Genomic DNA, 18360 nt, shown 5'->3' on the forward strand with positions numbered 1-18360 from the left:
AATTCAATGGATTTCTGTATATTGATTTTGTATTCTGCAACCTTACTGAATTCATTTATCAGTTCTAGTAGTTTCTTGAAGAAATCTTTAGAATTTTCTGTATATAGTATCCTGTCATCTGCAAATAGTGAATACTTTGCTCCTTATTTACTAATTCAGATGCCTTTCATTTATTTTTCTTGTCGGCTTACTATGGCTAGGACTTTCAGGACTATGTTGAATAAAAATGGTGAGAATGAACATCTTGTCTTGCTCCTGATTTTAGGGGATAAAGGAGATGAGAATATGCAATGGGGAAAAGACCATCTCTTTAATAAATTGTGTTGGGAAAATTGGACAGCTACATGCAAAAGAATGAAATTGGACCACTTTCTTACACGATATACAAAAATAAACTCAAAATGAATACAAGACCTAAATATGAGACTTGAAACCATAAAAATCCTAGAAGAAACACAGGCAGTAATTTCTCTGATACTGGCTGTAGCAACATTCTTCTCGGTATGTCTCCTGAGGGAGAAAAAAGTAAAAATAAACTATTAGGACTACATCAAAGGAAAAACTTGTGCACAGCAAAGGATGCCATTGAGAAAACAAAAAGACAACTTATTGAATGGGAGAAGATATTTGCAAATGATATATCTCATAGATGGTTATACAACTCAACACCAAAAAGCAGACAAACAAACGAAAAAAAGCAATCCAAAAAAAAATGGGCAGAGGTCATGAACAGACATTTTTCCAAAGAAGACATACAGATGGCAGACACATGAAAAGATGCTCCACATCACTCATCATCAGGGAAATGCAAATAAAACCACAGTGACAGATCTCTTCACACCTGTTAGAATGGCTGAAAAACACAAGAAATGTGTTGGCACGGTTGTAGAGAAAAAGGAATCTTTGTGCACCATTGGTAGGAATGTAAAAAACAGTCACTGTAGAAAACAGTATGGAAGTTCCTCAAAAAATTAAAAATAGAAGGGCGCCTGGGTGGCTCAGTCAGTTAAACATCCAGCTTCAGCTCAGGTCATGATCTCGCGGTTCGTGAGTTCGAGCCCCACATCTGGCTCTGTGCTGACAGTTCAGAGCCTGGAGCCTGCATCAGATTCTGTGTGTCTCTCTCTCACTGCCCCTCTCCTGCTCACACCCTCTTTCTATCTCTCTCCCAGTCTCTTAAAAATAAGTAAACATTAAAAAATAAATCAAAATAGAATTACCGTATGATCTGGAAATTCTAGTACTGAGTATTTACCTATAGAATATGAAAATGCTAATTTGGAAGGATATATGCAACCCTATGTTCATTGCACTATTTACAATAGCCAAATTATGGAAGCAACCCATGTCCATTGATAGATAAGATAAAGAAGATGTGGTATATAAGCATATATAGAAGGGAATATTACTCAGCCATAAAAAAGAATGAAATCTTGCCATTTGCAACAACATGGATGGATCTAGAGGGTACAATGCCTAGTGATTAAGTCAGTCAAATAAAGACAAATACCATATGATTTCACTCATATGTGGAATTTAAGAAACAAAACAAACAAACAAAAAAAGAGAAAAAACCAAAAACAGGTTTTTAACTATGGAGAACAAATTGATGGTTAACCGGGGGAAGGTGCATGGGGGGATGGGTGAAATAGGTGAAGGGGATTAAGAGTACACTCACCACGATGAGCACTGAGTAATGCATAGAATTTTTGAATCACTACATTGTACACCTGAAATTAATATAACTCTGTATATTAACTCTATGTTAACTAACTAAAGACATAACAGAGGCACTAAACTGGAGGAAAGACAATTCAGGTTGAGATATGTTGAAATTGTGATTCAAAATAACTTTGCAGGTGGATATTCAAGAAAATATATAGAATAAGTTCAACAAAAAGAGCTGGGTAGTTAGGTATATTGGAGACTCCTTGGGAAATGGTCTTTAATAAATCATGTTGTTCAGTAAAAGGCATCTAGAGTGAACAGGCATCTAGAGAAAGGCATCTAGAGAGAAGCAGATATTAATAGTTTCCAAATCAGGGAAATTTATCTGAAAAGCAGTCAAAGGAAGAGGCATCTGTAAAGAAGACTGGAGAGCTATAAGCAGAAAAGAAGGGAGGAAATTAGGATAGATACCAATTAAAAAGTTTAAGGCCCAGGGTAACTGACAGAACTGGTGGTCAATGTGTATTAAGTTCAGCTGACTTAGGAACAAAAAGTAGGATAGAGAAGGACCAAAAGACCAGGAAGATCAAGTTATATATGAGTTCAGGATTATCTGTTTAGCACATTGGAGATCATTGGTATCTTATCTGTCAGTTTTTTAAAGTTGCGGTCCAGATGGAAACAAAATTTCAGTGGGATGAAAATCAAAAGGATGGTGTGGAAACCTTAAGATAAAATGTGCTGAATAATCTTTCTGGACGTTGTTTATAACGTTGTGATTTTCTGACTCCTGAAATATTTTAACAAACTCATTAGTAAATACTCGGGGTTTATTTGATAATTTATAATAATACACATTTCATGCCTTCACATTTCTCCAATGACTGTTTGGTAAGTAGATCAGTGAAATGTGGAATAGCCTTCTAATACAAGTCTACTGTGATAGACCTGGGTAGATGGTGCCTCATGAAACCCTGAACATGGATGGCCACCTTGTAGTCATTCCTGATTTACTTTTTCAAATAACGATTTTTTAAAAATATTAAATGAGACAGTATTATTTGAGGACTTACTGCCCAACAAACATCTTAGAACTTTCTTCATGAACACTGGGACTTGGCAATAGACACTATCATTTACAATTTCGCTGAAATTTCTAAATGCAGTGAGAATCAGTTAATTCTAACAGTTTTGCTAATCTCGTATTTCTTTGACCTTCTAACCAGAAAAAGCTCAGCTCTCCTTTGGGGACACCATCCTTTCCATTTCTTAGCATCAGCTGTTGGCTGGGATGCAAATACTGACTAGGGTAGGGTCTGTCCTCCAGGTTTGTCCTCCCATTCCCCCGTCGTCACATTAAGTATTTCGTATTTCCCAAGTTGTTCTAATCATAGTGAATCTGTGTTTTTGTTCTACAGCAACTATGAATTGATGCTCTCTTATTCTGTTGGAGTTGAATTTAGGAGAATGGGTATTAGGGAGCCACTGTTTGCTTCTTCCTGCCCAAGGATGAGCATGACGCTTGGAGGAGAGCAGACACAACCTGAACCAAACTTCATCCCAATCAGCATGATTTTTAACCCTAGGTTTTCCAATTACCTTAGTCAATAAGTGGTCTTTTTTTTTTCAGTTTGAGTTTATGTTCCTGCAATTGATGAAGGGGTGAATAAATATTCAATGTCCCTCATTTTGAAAAAAAAAAAAACAATTAATATATATATATAGCACCGCAGTGAAGTTCTTGAAATTCTAAAAGCATGCATTTATGAAATTTACCAGGAACTTTTTTAGTAGGCATTTTTGGAGGGAGAAATTAGGTGAAGTAATAATAAAACTTCTCTGGAGTTCATGTTTAGATATATACTAAATTTTGGTAGGCATCCTATCAGACTTTGGTGTACATTCTGACCAAAATACATGTCAGTGGGTATGTCAGTGCATGGAGCTGATGATGCCGTGTCAGGAGTTTCCTTTACCTTGCTCAAGTGTATATGTATTTCATCGTCTTGCCTGCTTTGAAAAGAAATATGCGATCGGTCAAACAAAAACTGAAGAAAATGAGGAAGAATCACCATCTACAGTGCCAAAGAGCTATTAAGCATCGTTAGTGGAGAGACAGGTGATATTTCAAGACTTACTCTACGGCAATCAAGTTCAATCACAACTTAGTGGCCCATAGTCCATTGGTGGAATTGTTCCAGATACCAGACATAATCTTGAACTTTTCTTGTAAAGGACCAAAGAGTAAATATGTGAGCCTTTGTGGGCTACACAGCCTCTGTTGCCATGATACAATTGTGCCTCTGTGGCATGAATGGAACCATAGACTACAGAAATGGCAATATGTAAGTGATGAGCAAAGACACTATGTACATACAGACACTTTGAAAATGAATGGGATGGCTGTGTTCCAAAAGAACTTTCTTTATGGACACTGGAAATTTAATTTTATATATTACTCACATTGCATGAAGTGCTCTTTTTCTTTTGACTTTTTTTTCTTTGTCACCTAACAACGTAGAAAATATTGGCTTACCCACAAGACCCCGGCAGTGGGACACTTTGGCCCACAGACAGTATTACTCGTTTGTTTTTAATTGCACTACGAGAGAATAAGAGAGAAGTAAAAATTGGTGAACTTTATAAGCTGGAAGGAACATTAGATATTGTTGTTAGGGAAGAATAGAATCAGTCTACACGCAGATACTATGAATTCTCAGCTGTGTTTCAATGTTTTAGAAGTGTGACTCAGAGGGGAATTAACCCAAATATCGAAAGATGTGTTGACAAATGGACACAAATAGGGAAAATGTCAAGAGACTATGAATTATTATTTTTGGTTGGTAAGCATTTGAGAAAGGCACAAAACCATGAAAAACAATTTTCTCGTGTGAGTTCAAAAGTGAAATATTATTTTGGTAGATGTTGGATCAAATGGCAAGAGACTATTTTATTGGTGGCCGTTACTTTAGTACAATATCAAAAAAATACAGATTAGTAGCAGATTATACCTTTCTAAAGTATCTTCTGCCTTAAATAGGATCATTGGGAATAGTTTTAACAGCGGAATTTCCCAAGTGGTCTTTCCTGTCTCCCACTTTTCAGGGACAGAGAAGGGGATGTATTACAAACTTTAACCTCTAAAGTAAAAAATCACAGTGTTAAATAAGGGTAGAGTTCAAATTTCAGAAGATTTACTGGTTAAAAAAAGCCAAAAAACAAAAAAAATGAAAACAGAACTAAACAAAACAAAAAAACCCACAATGAAAGGAACCATTTTTGAAACTGACAAACAGAAGTATCTCCTCTTGTTAAATGTAAATTTAACAAGAGGAGATACTTGTTAAATTTACCTTTGGATTTAAAAACAGAAAATGCCAGGGAAAGAGCAACTGAACATCCAATGAAAGAAGTTATTGTTTCAGAAGCTGGGAAGCTCACATTCTTGGAATTCTTCTCTAGATACACAAGACCCTTGAGACATCATTTTGCTGCCTCCAAACTATCATGGGTTTTAAATAAAACCCAGAGATACCTTTAAAGCACATCCTTAGAATATTTATATGTAAACATAATATTCCCAGATCTATGTGATGTATATGCATATGTAATTAGGAATAAATTTTTATTTACATTTATATTTGAAATGAGAAGAAATGAACCTCCAGATTTTCTAAGACCAGAAATGCCCCCAATCTCCAAAAAGAAATCAACAATATGATTTATTGTTTACTTTAGGAAAAGATTGCAAAATTCTGTAGGTGCTGAAGGGCAAGCACATAAAAAGGGGGAAAAAAGCATTATATATTAAAAAGGTTTAAGCGAAAAAGTGAATAATAATTGCCTTATAGAATGACACTCAAATTTAAGGTATCTGTGGAATATATTAAAATTCGATTTTGGGGCGCCTGGGTGGCTCAGTCGGTTAAGCGTCCGACTTCGGCTCAGGTCATGATCTCACGGTTCATGAGTTCAAGCCCCATGTCTGGCTCTGTGCTGACAGCTCAGAGCCTGGATCCTGCTTCAGATTCTGTGTTCTTCTCTCTCTCTCTGCCATTCCCCCATTCACTGTCTGTCTCTCTGCGTCTTTCAAAAGTGAATAAACGTTTAAAAAAAATTAAAAAGATTTGATTTAATCAGGTAGTAAATGTATGTATAACTCAGGGATATATAACTTCATGGTGGCCCTCAGTTCATCGATCAGCACAGATATAAAAGTGTACAATTACGCAAACATAGAATATGGTGACGATAAGTCAAATACATGGTACTGCAAAGGACAATAGAAATTCGGAGGAAAGAATCAGTGTGGGCTGTTAAATAAGATATCACTGAAGCAATGTATTCAGGCAGGCTGGTTGGGTGGGTGGAGTGTAGAGGGCCCTGGGATGAAATTTTGAAAAGGCTTTCCAGGCAAGAACAAACCTGTGAAGCAGGACCTGACGGGGGGGTGGTCTGTGACTAAAGAAAACTAGCTGGTGTGGCAGTTTTATGGACCTGCAGAAAGAGACAAAAATCAGTGTAAATGTTATGTTCAACGTAAGGTCTCATGGGGTGTGACCATACCTCCTCCTAATTTTTCATTCCACTGTCCTGTTTCCATTCTATACGGTTTGTTTGTTTTTTTTTTTCCTCTGCCCGGGGCTGTGTCTTGAGCTGTGAGATGACGAAGCTAATAAGAAATTTGATAGATCCCTAAGCCACCAAACAGAATATTGATTTAGAAATTAGAATGTCCAGATGTGTTTGGTAAGTAAAACTCCAGACTTGATTTAAAGTTGACTTCTCTCACCTCCCCCAGCTGGCAACTGCTGCAGATAGGAAGTCAAGGCAGCATGTGTTTAGGGGGAAGGTCTTTGTTGTCTCCCCCCACCCCTCTCTGTCTCTCTTCCCCCGTCTTACCAAGAGGGGCTTCTGATTCCAAACCCTGCTCCAGCATTGAGGTGGGGTAGGATCCGGGGAAGGGATAAGAAGAGGCAGGTCTCACCTGACTTTCATTGTTGCAAGATGGCTCTGTGCCCTCTGGGCCTGGCAGGTGATTCAAGCTGCCTCTTACCTTGGAAGGACCTAACCAGGTTGTTTGGAGGCCCGCACAGCAAACCAGGGGTTCTGCTTCAGTGATGCAGCCTACCAGTTTCACTTCGCCCTGGTGACTGTCCACCCCGCTGCACTGATGGAGCCCATCAATTTCACCTCGCCCTGGTGACTGTCTACCCCTCACAGACTCTCTTGGTTTGGTCTCGTTCCAGTTGCTCGTGCTGCAGGACGCTCATTTTAAGGGAGTCACCAAAAGTAACTCAGAGGTTTAGAGGAAATACAATTGTATCCTTAACCTTTCTCCATCCTGGGCAGGTTCCTACAGCCCAAAAGGGTCCTCAGGAAGTCATAGGTCTATGTTAAGCCTCCAACCCTTAAGTAAGTTATATATTTAGAATGTGTCATAATATCTGACATATTTAAAAGCACATCATAATTTATTTTTTAAAAATATTTTCAATGTTTATTTTTGATAGCACGAGACAGAGTGCTAGCAGGGAAGAAACAGAGGGAGGGGGCAGAGAATCCAAAGCCAAAGCGAGCTCTGTGCTGACAACAGAGAGCCTGATGTGGAGTTCAAACTCACGAACCATGAGACCGTGACCTGAGCCGAAGTTGGACGCTTAGCCAACTAAACCACCTAGGTGCTCCAAAAGCACATCTTATTTTAAATGTCATTGTTTTTATATTTCATTGCTGCGTCTAGACCTTTGAGAGTGAGAAAAACAATTCTTGGAAATTGACTGGGTTCATCATGGTGGTCTGAATGAGTCTATGCCTGTGCATTAAGATCACACACACACACACACACACACACACACACACCCTGGAAAAACATTTAAAATCCTTAATAGGGGCGCCTGAGTGGCTCAGTCGGTTAGACGTCCGACTTCGGCCCAGGTCACGATCTCACGGTCCGTGAGTTCGAGCCCCGAGTCGGGCTCTGGGCTGATGGCTCAGAGCCTGGAGCCTGCTTCTGATTCTGTGTGTCTCTCTCTCTCTGCCCCTCCCCCATTCATGCTCTGTCTCAAAAATAAATAAACGTTAAAAAAAAAAAATCCTTAATAGATTCAACCTGATGTAGGACAAAAGTTGTTAAGATTGTTGTGCTATGATGAAGCATATAGAACCTCTTCTCAAAACAGGGTTTTCAATGTCCAAAATAAAATCCAAAGGATTCCTCAAAACATCAATGCTACTGAACTTCAGTTTGCTATCAAATTATTAAAAAGTGATATAATAAGGTACGCATTTCCTTTTAACATAACAAGAACTAGTGGCAGGCCCAAGAATATTATATTTTTGAAACAGTGGTGGGCGTGAACTGTAGGTCACAATATCTCTACAGCTGAGATGTGAGATTTGTGATTTCTGCTGGTGACAGCAGCGGTGTTGCGAATATGGCTGTGGTCTGTGTCCTCAATTCCTAGTTTAGTAAAGTGCTAAATCTCAGTTAAAGAATACGAAAAATAAAGGTTTCTGCATTCCACCCCTGGTCAAAAGCAATCTATTTGCATATTGTCGCTACTCCTTTCAATGAAATATTGTCAATGGCTTTTTTGAGGCAGATTAGCCCATGGAGTTCAATGAAAGATTTACCCTTTCCTTCAATCACCCCTCCTATTGATTCCCCCCACCCCGGCTCCTCTGGGAGGTTGCCACAGGCTGCTTACAGGGCTCGGTCCACCAGCAAGGCGTGATCCCTGGCTATTGAAAAATATTGCCATTTCGCGGAGCAGAAGTTGACTTTTTCTTGGAAATTTCCTGCTCAACGGGGCATCGTCCACACTGGTTGTGACCGTTGAACAGCAGGAAGGTACTATTGGGATCAACAGTTTTCCTTTCCCCTAATAAGATGATGATGGCATCACAAATAAAACGCTTCCCTTCTCTCTGGAAGCGCAGGCTTCCTGATGGGATTTCTACTTTGCCTCTTCAGCAGTGTGAAATGACCCAGGGAAAGACTTAATAAGTAGATGTCAGCCACAGAGTAAGCAGGAAAAAATGATAAATGGACCACTGGACAACCTTATCACGACACGGTTTGGTCGTGCACTTTGCATTCAATTCTATAGTTTTTCTGTGTTAAATACGGTCAGGGATTCCCGCGCAGTTTCAGCCTGAAGCTATTACTTCTAATAATTGAGACTGATGAAAGGTCATGGTATTTTTACAGCTTAGCTGTGACATGCAATATATCACTTTGCTTCTGTCAAAGAAAATATTATACACTTCATTGGCAAAAGGTTTGATCCTGAGTTTTTCCTCTCCACACTGCAACGTATTTGCTCGGGCTTCCTGATAAATTTCACATTTAAAATGTTCCAGAAAACTGCCTCGTGCTAGAGTAAGATCATCCAGGTATAAAGCAGATGTTTTGGGATCATTAGGAAATTAATTACATAAAATGATTGACATGTTGCTATCGGAACAGTAGAGTTACCTACGTGTTTTCTTGTTTGAATACAATGCCACAGGTCCTTTGGGAAAAACTTCTTATCTTACTAAAATAGGAAAAGTCATTTAGAATGAAACCCAACCGTCCAGCAAGTTGTGCGTTCATGGGATTTCAACTCTATGGTAGTTACTTCCTTTTCCTAGTTATGTTTAAAATACTGGTAGTTTCCCAATTTTTATGTTAAGAGCTGGCACCCAGCCATCAGCGTTTGGGGATTTTTTTTTAATTAGCAAAATATTTGAGTATTTTTTTGAATGAATAAAATCTATAATAAAGATAGTTTTTTTATGATAAAAGAAACCGCACATAGTAACATCCAGGAAATCTGTTCAAGGAGATATTAAAAGGAAATTCACTGTGTAAAACTCTTTACAAATTAAACTGGCCATACAGAAAACTGAAAGTAGTGACATAAGCCTGGAACCTAAGAATTTTTCCCAAGTCTTTTAGTTTTTATTTTTACTTATTTATTTTTTAATATTTATTTATTTTTAAGAGAAAGAGAGAGAGAGTGCAAGCGGGAGAGGGGCAGAGAGAGAGGGAGACACAGACTCGGAAGCAGGCTCCAGGCTCTGAGCTGTCGGCACAGAGCCCGACACAGGGCTGAAACCCACAAACCGTGAGGTCATGACCTGAGCTGACGTTGGACACTTGACCGACTGAGCCACCCAGGCGCCCCGCTGATCCAAAGTCTTAAAAGTGACAAGAGAAACTGACGATAAGGATCAAAGTAAAAATAAATACATTTCACCGCAGAGAAATACTGGATTTAATAAATCCTAGAATTATTTGTTTACGAAAATTTGGGCAAATGCCTTAAATTTAAGTTCAAAAAATCGGTTAGAAGTTAAAAAAAAGACCTAATGTATATCACCAGACATAGAATGCTCTAATTAAGCATCTAGGGCCTGTTACAACAGTGGACATGGCTGGCTGCTGGCTGTATTCTCCTGAAACAATCAATCCTAGAGAAACTACAGAGACTCCCGGAAGAGGCCTGAGTGAGGGAAACGAACACAAATTAAGAAAACAAACCACACAAACATGTAGAGAGTGCAAATCACCAAGAACTAATGCCTGTGGGGGCAGGGTCTCGATCCTTTCGCTCCTTTTGCGGTCAGGGCACAGGGCGCTGGAAGGCAGGTCAGGGAGAATAAGTTGGAGGAAAGCCTTTCAGTTCTGCTTTGACTTTTGTATGCATTTCCTTATCAGGATCTTCGTCTGGCCCTTTGCCCTGAGAGATGTCGGCACAGGCGGGGGCCCCTCTTGCTGCTGAGCAGCGGGATTGCCGTTGGAGGGTCTGGCTTGCTGCTGCCCTTGGACATTCACTTCTTTGGTCCTCTTCCTCAGAACCCCCAGACCGGATTTATAAACTAAATAGGAGGCCTCTTCCCAAACTTTCTTTTTTCTTATTTAAAATAGCTTAAAAGTGAATCTCTGAGGGGCGTGTGGGTGGCTCAGTTGGTTAAGCGTCCGACTTTTGATTTCGGCTCAGGTCATCATTGTTATGCCCAGAATTCGTGATCCCCAAAGACCACCAGGGAGCCGAGTCCGATGCAAAAGCAAAAGAACCTTTATTCGAGCTAGCTCGAGCTCAATCCCCTACCTGCACCGACGCAGCGGTGAGATACCAGGGAGAGAGCGCGAGTTTCAAAAGCACAAAGGTTTTATAGGGGTCTAGGGGCAGCTGGTGAGGTAATGGCTGTGGCCTCAGCCGATTGGCTGGGGAAGGGTCGGAGTCCTGTTACGCAGGTCGCCGGGCGTGTTTTGATCGGGAAGTTTGAACGGGTGAGCGGGAGGTTACTCAAGGGGAGGAGGCGCGGTCGGAGGTTTCTGTGATTTTCCCGGAAAAGGGGTCATGTCGGGGACATAGTCACTCAAGGTGGAGGACACAGAACAAGATGGAGTCGGCCGGCGTAGGCCCGCCCTTTCATTCCCCCCTTGTCATGTAACTTACGGACCCAATCATGGGACCGGCTGCATTTATGGTGACAAGGGGAACAGAGTTTGGAGGTTTACGCTAAGTTCTGGGAAGCATGTGTCCCTGGGGTGGCTCTGGGAGGTCTAATTAAGTATTGTCCCTGAGCTGGTATCTATGATCTGCCAGGTGATGTTTTGGGGGGTGTGGGGACTCCCGGTAGCATGAGCAATGACAAGCAGAGTTAACAGAGTTACCAATATTAGGTGGGTCGAATGTGCTGTAGCTTGAGCTTGAGCTTGAGCGGGTTGTGTTGGTCCCAACTGATGGCCCATCGCGTGACGAAGTCCCACTGGCCGAACGTGGGTGTGATGGACCCAGGTCGCGATGCCGCCTACTTTGAGAGCGGTGGGGGTTGTCAGCACTACAATGTAGGGTCCCTTCCAGCGCGGCTCGAGAGTCTCTCGGTGGTGCCTCTTGACATAGACCCAGTCTCCCGGCTTGTACTGATGAGGTGTCGGGGTCGGGCCAGCCTCGTAGATGGCACGGAGGCGCGGCCAAATGTCCTCGTGCGCCCTCTGGAGCCCTCTCAAGGAAAGAAAAAGTTCTTGATCTTTAAACTCTGCAAGAAGTTCAGCTCGAAGGCTGGGAATAACAGGGGGTGGCCTGCCAAACATGATCTCGTAGGGAGTAAAACCCAGAGTGTAAGGAGTGTTTCTAACCCGGTAAAGGGCGTACGGTAGGAGAGTCACCCAGTCCCCGCCAGTCTCCATGGTTAATTTGGTAAGGGTCTCTTTTAGGGTTCTATTCATTCTTTCTACCTGTCCTGAGCTCTGGGGCCTATAAGCACAATGTAATTTCCAGTTTGCCCCCACCGCCTTGGCTACTGCCTGTGTTACCTGAGAGATAAAAGCTGGTCCATTGTCTGATCCTACCATGGCAGGAAAACCATACCTGGGTAAGATGTCTTCTAGTAGCTTCTTAGCCACCGTCTGAGCCGTTTCATGCTTGGTTGGGTATGCCTCCACCCAGCCAGAGAAGGTGTCTGTAAATACTAAAAGATATTTATAACCATACTTTCCTGGTTTGACTTCAGTGAAGTCGACTTCCCATTGGGCTCCTGGTCTGGTGCCTCTGAGCCTGGTTCCTTTTTTATTTGATGTGGCTCTCGTGTTGGTGAGTTGGCAGGTCTTGCAGGCAGATACAACTTGCTCTATTTTGGTGTCCTGTTGGTGAATCTTGATTCCGGCATGTCGGATTAAGTCTTTTAATTTTCGGGCCCCCATGTGAGTAGACCGATGCATGTGCTCTAATATTGAGACTCGGAGCCGGTCTGGCAGCACGAGCTCCTTGTTAGGTGTATACCACCATCCCTTTATCTCCTGGGCCATGGGGAGTTTCTTGATCCGCTGTAACTCCTCCTGGGAGTATTTGGGCTGGTCTGGTAAAACTGGGTCTCCCGGGTCTGGTAGTTGTATGGTCATGGTGGGGACTGGAGTAAGGGCTACTGCCTTGGCTGCCTGGTCAGCCTTTTGATTACCTCTAGCTACTGGGTTATCAGCTTTTTGGTGCCCTTGGCAGTGGATAATGGCTAGCTTGGCAGGAAGCCATAAGGCCGTAAGCAGGTTAAGTATCTCCTGCTTATTTTTTATAGTCCGTCCTTCTGCCGTCAGTAACCCCCTCTCCTGATAAATTGCCCCATGAATATGAGCTGTGGCAAATGCATAACGGCTGTCTGTGTAGATGTTAAGCCGTTTTCCAGCTCCCAGCATCAGCGCCTTGGTGAGGGCTATGAGCTCCACTCGCTGGGCTGACGTTCCGGAGGGTAGAGCCTCCGCCCATACGGTGTCCGTTTCGGTGACCACCGCTGCACCCGCATACCTGTGTCCGTCTCGCACAAAGCTGCTGCCATCAGTGAACCAAGTAGCCTCGGCATCGGGGAGGGGCCGGTCGGTCAGGTCCATCCGGAATCCATGTACTTGTTCCAGGATTCCCGCACAGTCATGTAGTGGAGCACCTAGGTCAGGGTCGGGCAGCAGGGTTGCAGGATTGAGGGCTGCACTGGGGTGGAACCGCACTCGTGGAGGGTTGAGTAGGAGGCTCTGGTAATGAGTCATACGTGTATTGCTCATCCATCTATCAGGAGGCTGTTTCAGGACCCCTTCAATGGCGTGTGGGGTCGTGATCCAGATCTCCTGTCCTAGGGTCAGTTTGTCTGCATCCTTGACTAGGAGTGCTGTCGCCGCAATAATTCTTAGGCATGGCGGCCAGCCGGCAGCCACTGGGTCTAGTTTCTTAGACAGGTAAGCCACTGGGCGGTCCCAGGAGCCTAAGGCTTGAGTTAGAACCCCTTTTGCTATTCCCTTATGTTCGTCTACAAAGAGGTGGAAGGGTTTCGTAATGTCTGGTAGGCCCAGGGCTGGGGCACTTAGGAGGGCTTTTTTTAACCGATTAAAGGCAATTTCTTCTTTTTCAGTCCATTTAAATGTTTTCCCCTCTTTGGTAGCTTCATATAGGGGCCTGGCGATCTCAGCAAAACCTGGAACCCAGAGGCGGCAGTAGCCGGCTGATCCTAGGAATTCCCTCACTTCTCTTCGGGAGGTGGGAGTAGGGATCTTTAGGACAGTTTCTTTTCTGGCATCTGATAACCGCCGCTGTCCACCCTCCAGGATATATCCCAGGTAACTTACCCTCTCCCTGCATATCTGAGCCTTCTTCGTGGATGCCCGGTACCCTAAAGCCCCCAGGGTAGCCAGCAGGTCCTGGGTCCCTCGCTCACAGTCTTTGGCCGTGTCGGCAGCAATCAGGATGTCATCTACGTACTGTAGGAGGGTGAGGCCAGGGTGCTCCCTTCTGTACTCACCCAGGTCCTCGTGTAGTGCCTCGTCGAAGATAGTGGGTGAATTTTTGAATCCCTGAGGTAGCCGTGTCCAGGTGAGTTGCCCACTGTAGCCCTCCTCCGGATCATGCCACTCGAAGGCGAACAGGGGTTGGCTCTGGGGTGCCAGCGGCAGACTGAAGAAGGCGTCCTTTAAATCTAGTACAGTATACCAGACCCTGGAGGGCGCCAAGGAGCTCAAGAGAGTATATGGGTTGGGAACAGTTGGGTGTATGTCCGCGACCCTCTTATTTACTTCCCGGAGGTCTTGTACCGGTCGGTAGTCATTTGTGTGAGGCTTTTTGACCGGCAGTAAGGGGGTGTTCCAGGCAGACTGGCAAGGAACTAGTACCCCTAGGCTTCGTAGTCTCCGGATGTGTGGCTGGATCCCCTTCCGGGCCTCCTGTGACATGGGGTATTGTTTGATCCTTACCGGACTCTCTCCTGGCTTGAGCTCTACCAGGACTGGGGTCCTATGAGCGGCTAGTCCCATCCCCCCACCAGTCTCTGCCCAAACCGAGGGGAATTCTTGTAGCCATCTGTCTATATTATCCTCTCTCGGGAGCGCCTCCTGGTGGAGGAGGTATTCATCCTCCAGTTTCATGGTCAGTACCTGGATGGGGTGGCCCTTGCCATCGGTGACCTGAGGCCCCCCTTGTCTGAAAGTTATCTGAGCTCCAATCTTGGTCAGTAAGTCCCGTCCTAACAGCGGGTAGGGACATTCTGGTATTACCATAAAGGAGTGGGATACCCGGCCCGTTCCCAAATCTACTGTTCTTTGGGTAGTCCATGAATACTGGCTCATACCAGTTGCCCCTTGTACCCAGGACTTCTTGCTGGCTAGTTTTCCTTGTGGGGTGCGGAGGACCGAATGTTGTGCTCCGGTGTCGACAAGGAAGTCAACAGGGGTCCCCTCCACTTTAAGAGTTACCCTGGGTTCGGGGAGAGGGTCCGAACCCCGACTCCCCTAATCACTTAGTTCATCTAGCTCTAGGACTTTTACTCGGTCAGTCTTGCTTCCTTTCCCGCCGGCCCTTTTCAGACAATCTCGGGCCCAATGCCCTATCTCCTTGCAGTATGCGCACTGATCCTTCTGCAGCCTCTGCTTCCCCCCCTTGGTGGTTCTTTTACCTTTTCTTGCGTCGTCTGCCAGCTGCCGGAGACGGCGGTCTCGTTCCTCAGGGGAGTCAGCAGTGGTAGCTAGTAGTATTCTGGCCAGGTCTCGAGTCTGCTTACTGCTGGCAGCCGCCATGGCGCGAGCCTGCTTGTCCTCAGGAAGCTCCCGGTTATTATATGCCTTTTCGGCTACCACCAGTAAGTCCTGCAGACTTTTTTCTCCTAGTCTATCTATTTTCTGTAATTTTCTCCTAATGTCTATGGCCGATTGGTTTACAAAGGCCATGATAACAGCTGCCTTGCTTTCCGGAGCCTCTGGATCCATGGGGGTATAGGTACGGAATGCCTCCATGATCCGTTCTAAAAAGGCAGCCGGAGATTCATCTTTTCCCTGTTGTACATTTCCTACCTTGGCCAAATTGGTTGGCTTTCTAGCAGCCATTCGGAGACCCCTCATTAGAGTCTGGCGGTAGACCCGGAGCCTCTCCTTACCTTCTGCCGTGTTGAAATCCCACTGGGGCCGAGTTAAGGGGAAGGAGGCATCTATCTGAGCCTGGTTGGTGGTGGGACTCCCGTCTGCACCCGGAACTAGTTTTCGGGCCTCGTTGACGATTCTTTCTCTTTCTTCAGTCGTGAACAGGACCTGCAAAAGCTGCTGGCAATCGTCCCACGTGGGCTGATGGGTAAAAAGAACAGAGTCTAATAAATCAATAAGCCCTGCCGGTTTCTCGGAAAACTTAGGATTCTGAGCTTTCCAATTGTAGAGGTCACTAGTGGCGAAAGGCCAATAGTGATGGGGCTGATTCCCCTCCACGTCTGGGGGTCCGGTTGCTCGCAGGGGCAGAATAGTGGAGTCGGCGGCGGAGGCGGATTGCTCCCTCTGAGCCCTTTGTCTGGTGAAGGGCGGGCTTCCCACTGGAGCGTTTCCGCCTCCTGCTCTCGGAACAGCGTCTGCCTCCCCCGGAGGGGGAGGATGGTGTTCTTCCAGCATCCTAGAGGGGTTATACGAGGGAGGAAAAATTAATTCTTCTTCAGTACCCCCCTGTAAGACAGGGTAGAGGGGTGCTGAAGGCTGGATAAGACTTTTCTTCTTCTTTGTCCCCTGCAAAGCAAGAATGGGTTTTGACTCCGGAGGGAGCGGGGCTAGGAAGGGCTTAAGCCAAGAGGGTGGGTCTTCCACAAGGTCCTGCCAAGTGATAATGTAAGGGAGCTGAGCAAGATGGCCCATCTTAGGCTGAGAGATGATACTCCTGACTCGGTGGATGGTAGGGAGGTCGAAGGTCCCCTCTGGTGGCCATCCGACATTGAAAGTTGGCCACTTGCTAGAACAAAAAAACTGCCACGGACCCTTTCGGACTTCCACACTGAGGTTGTTAGCTCTTCCCCTCACATCCTTAAAGTGATCAATCATAATACTTAGAGGAGTAGTCTGAGTCTGTCCCATAACGTCCGTCCAATAAGTCCACAGAACAAAACAGAGAAACACAAAAACAGACAAACAGAGGGCCCCTAGAAAATCTTCCAACTCCATGGAAGCAAAACTGAAAGCTAGCTTAGACATTTGAGGGGATTCCACGTCCCTCCAAAACCGATGAGGGGATTCCACGTCCCTCCAAAACCGATGAGGGGATTCCACGTCCCTCCAAAGACGACGGCCTCACGCCGACCAGCGGGAGTGACCCGCCTCGTCTCAGACCTTTGAGGGGATTCCACGTCCCTCCAGAAGGGAGAGTCGGAACGTCTTCCGAAACTCCCGGCCCGTGGTCCTCCAGTGCGTCCACTTAGACCGCGTCGGGCACTACCAGAACTCCAGAAGTGAGCTCACACAGAAAAGACAGAACAAACAGACAGACACTAACCGTGGCCAGTCAGGCTCTCCGGGTCGGGGGTCCCTCGGGGGTCTTGGGGATCCCGGACGAGCCCCCAAATGTTATGCCCAGAATTCGTGATCCCCAAAGACCACTAGGGAGCCAAGTCCGATGCAAAAGCAAAGAGCCTTTATTCGAGCTAGCTCGAGCTCAATCCCCTACCTGCACCGACGCAGCGGTGAGATACCAGGGAGAGAGAGAGAGTTTCAAAAGCACAAAGGTTTTATAGGGGTCTAGGGGCAGTTGGTGAGGTAATGGCTGTGGCCTCAGCCGATTGGCTGGGGAAGGGTCGTGGCCTCGGCCGATTGGCTGGGGAAGGGTCGGAGTCCTGTTACGCAGGTCGCCGGGCGTGTTTTGATCGGGAAGTTTGAACGGGTTAGCGGGAGGTTACTCAAGGGGAGGAGGCACGGTCTGAGGTGTCTGTGATTTTCCCGGAAAAGGGGTCATGTCGGGGACATAGTCACTCAAGGTGGAGAACACAGAACAAGATGGAGTCGGCCGGCGTAGGCCCGCCCTTTCAATCATCTCACAGTTCATGGGTTCGAGCCCTGGGACAGGTTCTGTGCTGACAGTGTGGAGCCTGATTGGGATTCTCTCTCTGTCTATCTCTCTCAAAATAAATAAATAAACTTTAAAAAAAAAGTGAATCTCTGCCTAGAAGACATAGAACAGGTAACATAATTCTGTGGGACCTGGGTCTTTCTGCCCTGGGACACATCCCCTCCCCTCTCCATATATAGACTAGAAAGACAAGGGCTTACCCTTTGGGCTTCTTCAAGTACATATTACCAGAAATAATAGCTGGCACTCACAACTATTCACAGACCGGAATTCCTTGAAACCTTCAGGAAGGGAGTGGATAAATAAACAATGGTGTATCCAAACAATAGAGTATTATTAAGCGCTAAAAAGAAATGAACTCTCAAGCTGTGAAAAGACACAGGGGAAACTGAAGTGCTGTTCCTAAGTGAAAAAAAGCCAATCTGAAAAGGCTATACATTATATAATTCCATGTCTACGACATTCTTGAAGAGGCAAGGCTGTGGATTCATGAAAAAAATCAATGCTCGTCAGGGGTGGGTGTGGGAGGTTTGCATAAGAGCACAGAGGATTTGTAGGGCAGTGAATCTGTTCTGTACAACATTGCAATGGTGGATCCGTGTTATTAGACATTTGCCAAAGGTCATAGGATGTATAACACCAATGGCGAACCGTAATAATGTAAACTATGGATCCTGGCGATCATGATGAGGTTCACCAGTTGTAACAAGGGTACCGCTCTGGTTTGAGATGCTTGTTGATATTGCGGGAGGTTATGCTTGCTTGACGGCAGGCAGTAAATGGGACTTTTCCTCACTTTTGGTTCAATTTTGCTATGAGCCTAAAACCACTCTAAAAATACAGTTTATTCCTTAAA

At 44.8% G+C, this 18360-nt stretch overlaps 1 protein-coding gene across 1 annotated transcript; it reads right to left on the bottom strand.

The window, feature by feature from the left end:
* Positions 1-11435: 11435 nt before the first annotated feature.
* LOC125911126 (uncharacterized) lies at positions 11436-16329 on the bottom strand. The gene is given in 2 exon segments (XM_049614797.1): positions 11436-12058; positions 12061-16329. Coding segments are annotated over 2 exon segments (4380 nt in total). The 5' UTR covers positions 16304-16329; the 3' UTR covers positions 11436-11921.
* Positions 16330-18360: the final 2031 nt, after the last annotated feature.

The sequence above is a fragment of the Panthera uncia genome, assembly GCF_023721935.1.
Source record: "Panthera uncia isolate 11264 chromosome C1 unlocalized genomic scaffold, Puncia_PCG_1.0 HiC_scaffold_3, whole genome shotgun sequence".
Taxonomy (NCBI): domain Eukaryota; kingdom Metazoa; phylum Chordata; class Mammalia; order Carnivora; family Felidae; genus Panthera; species Panthera uncia.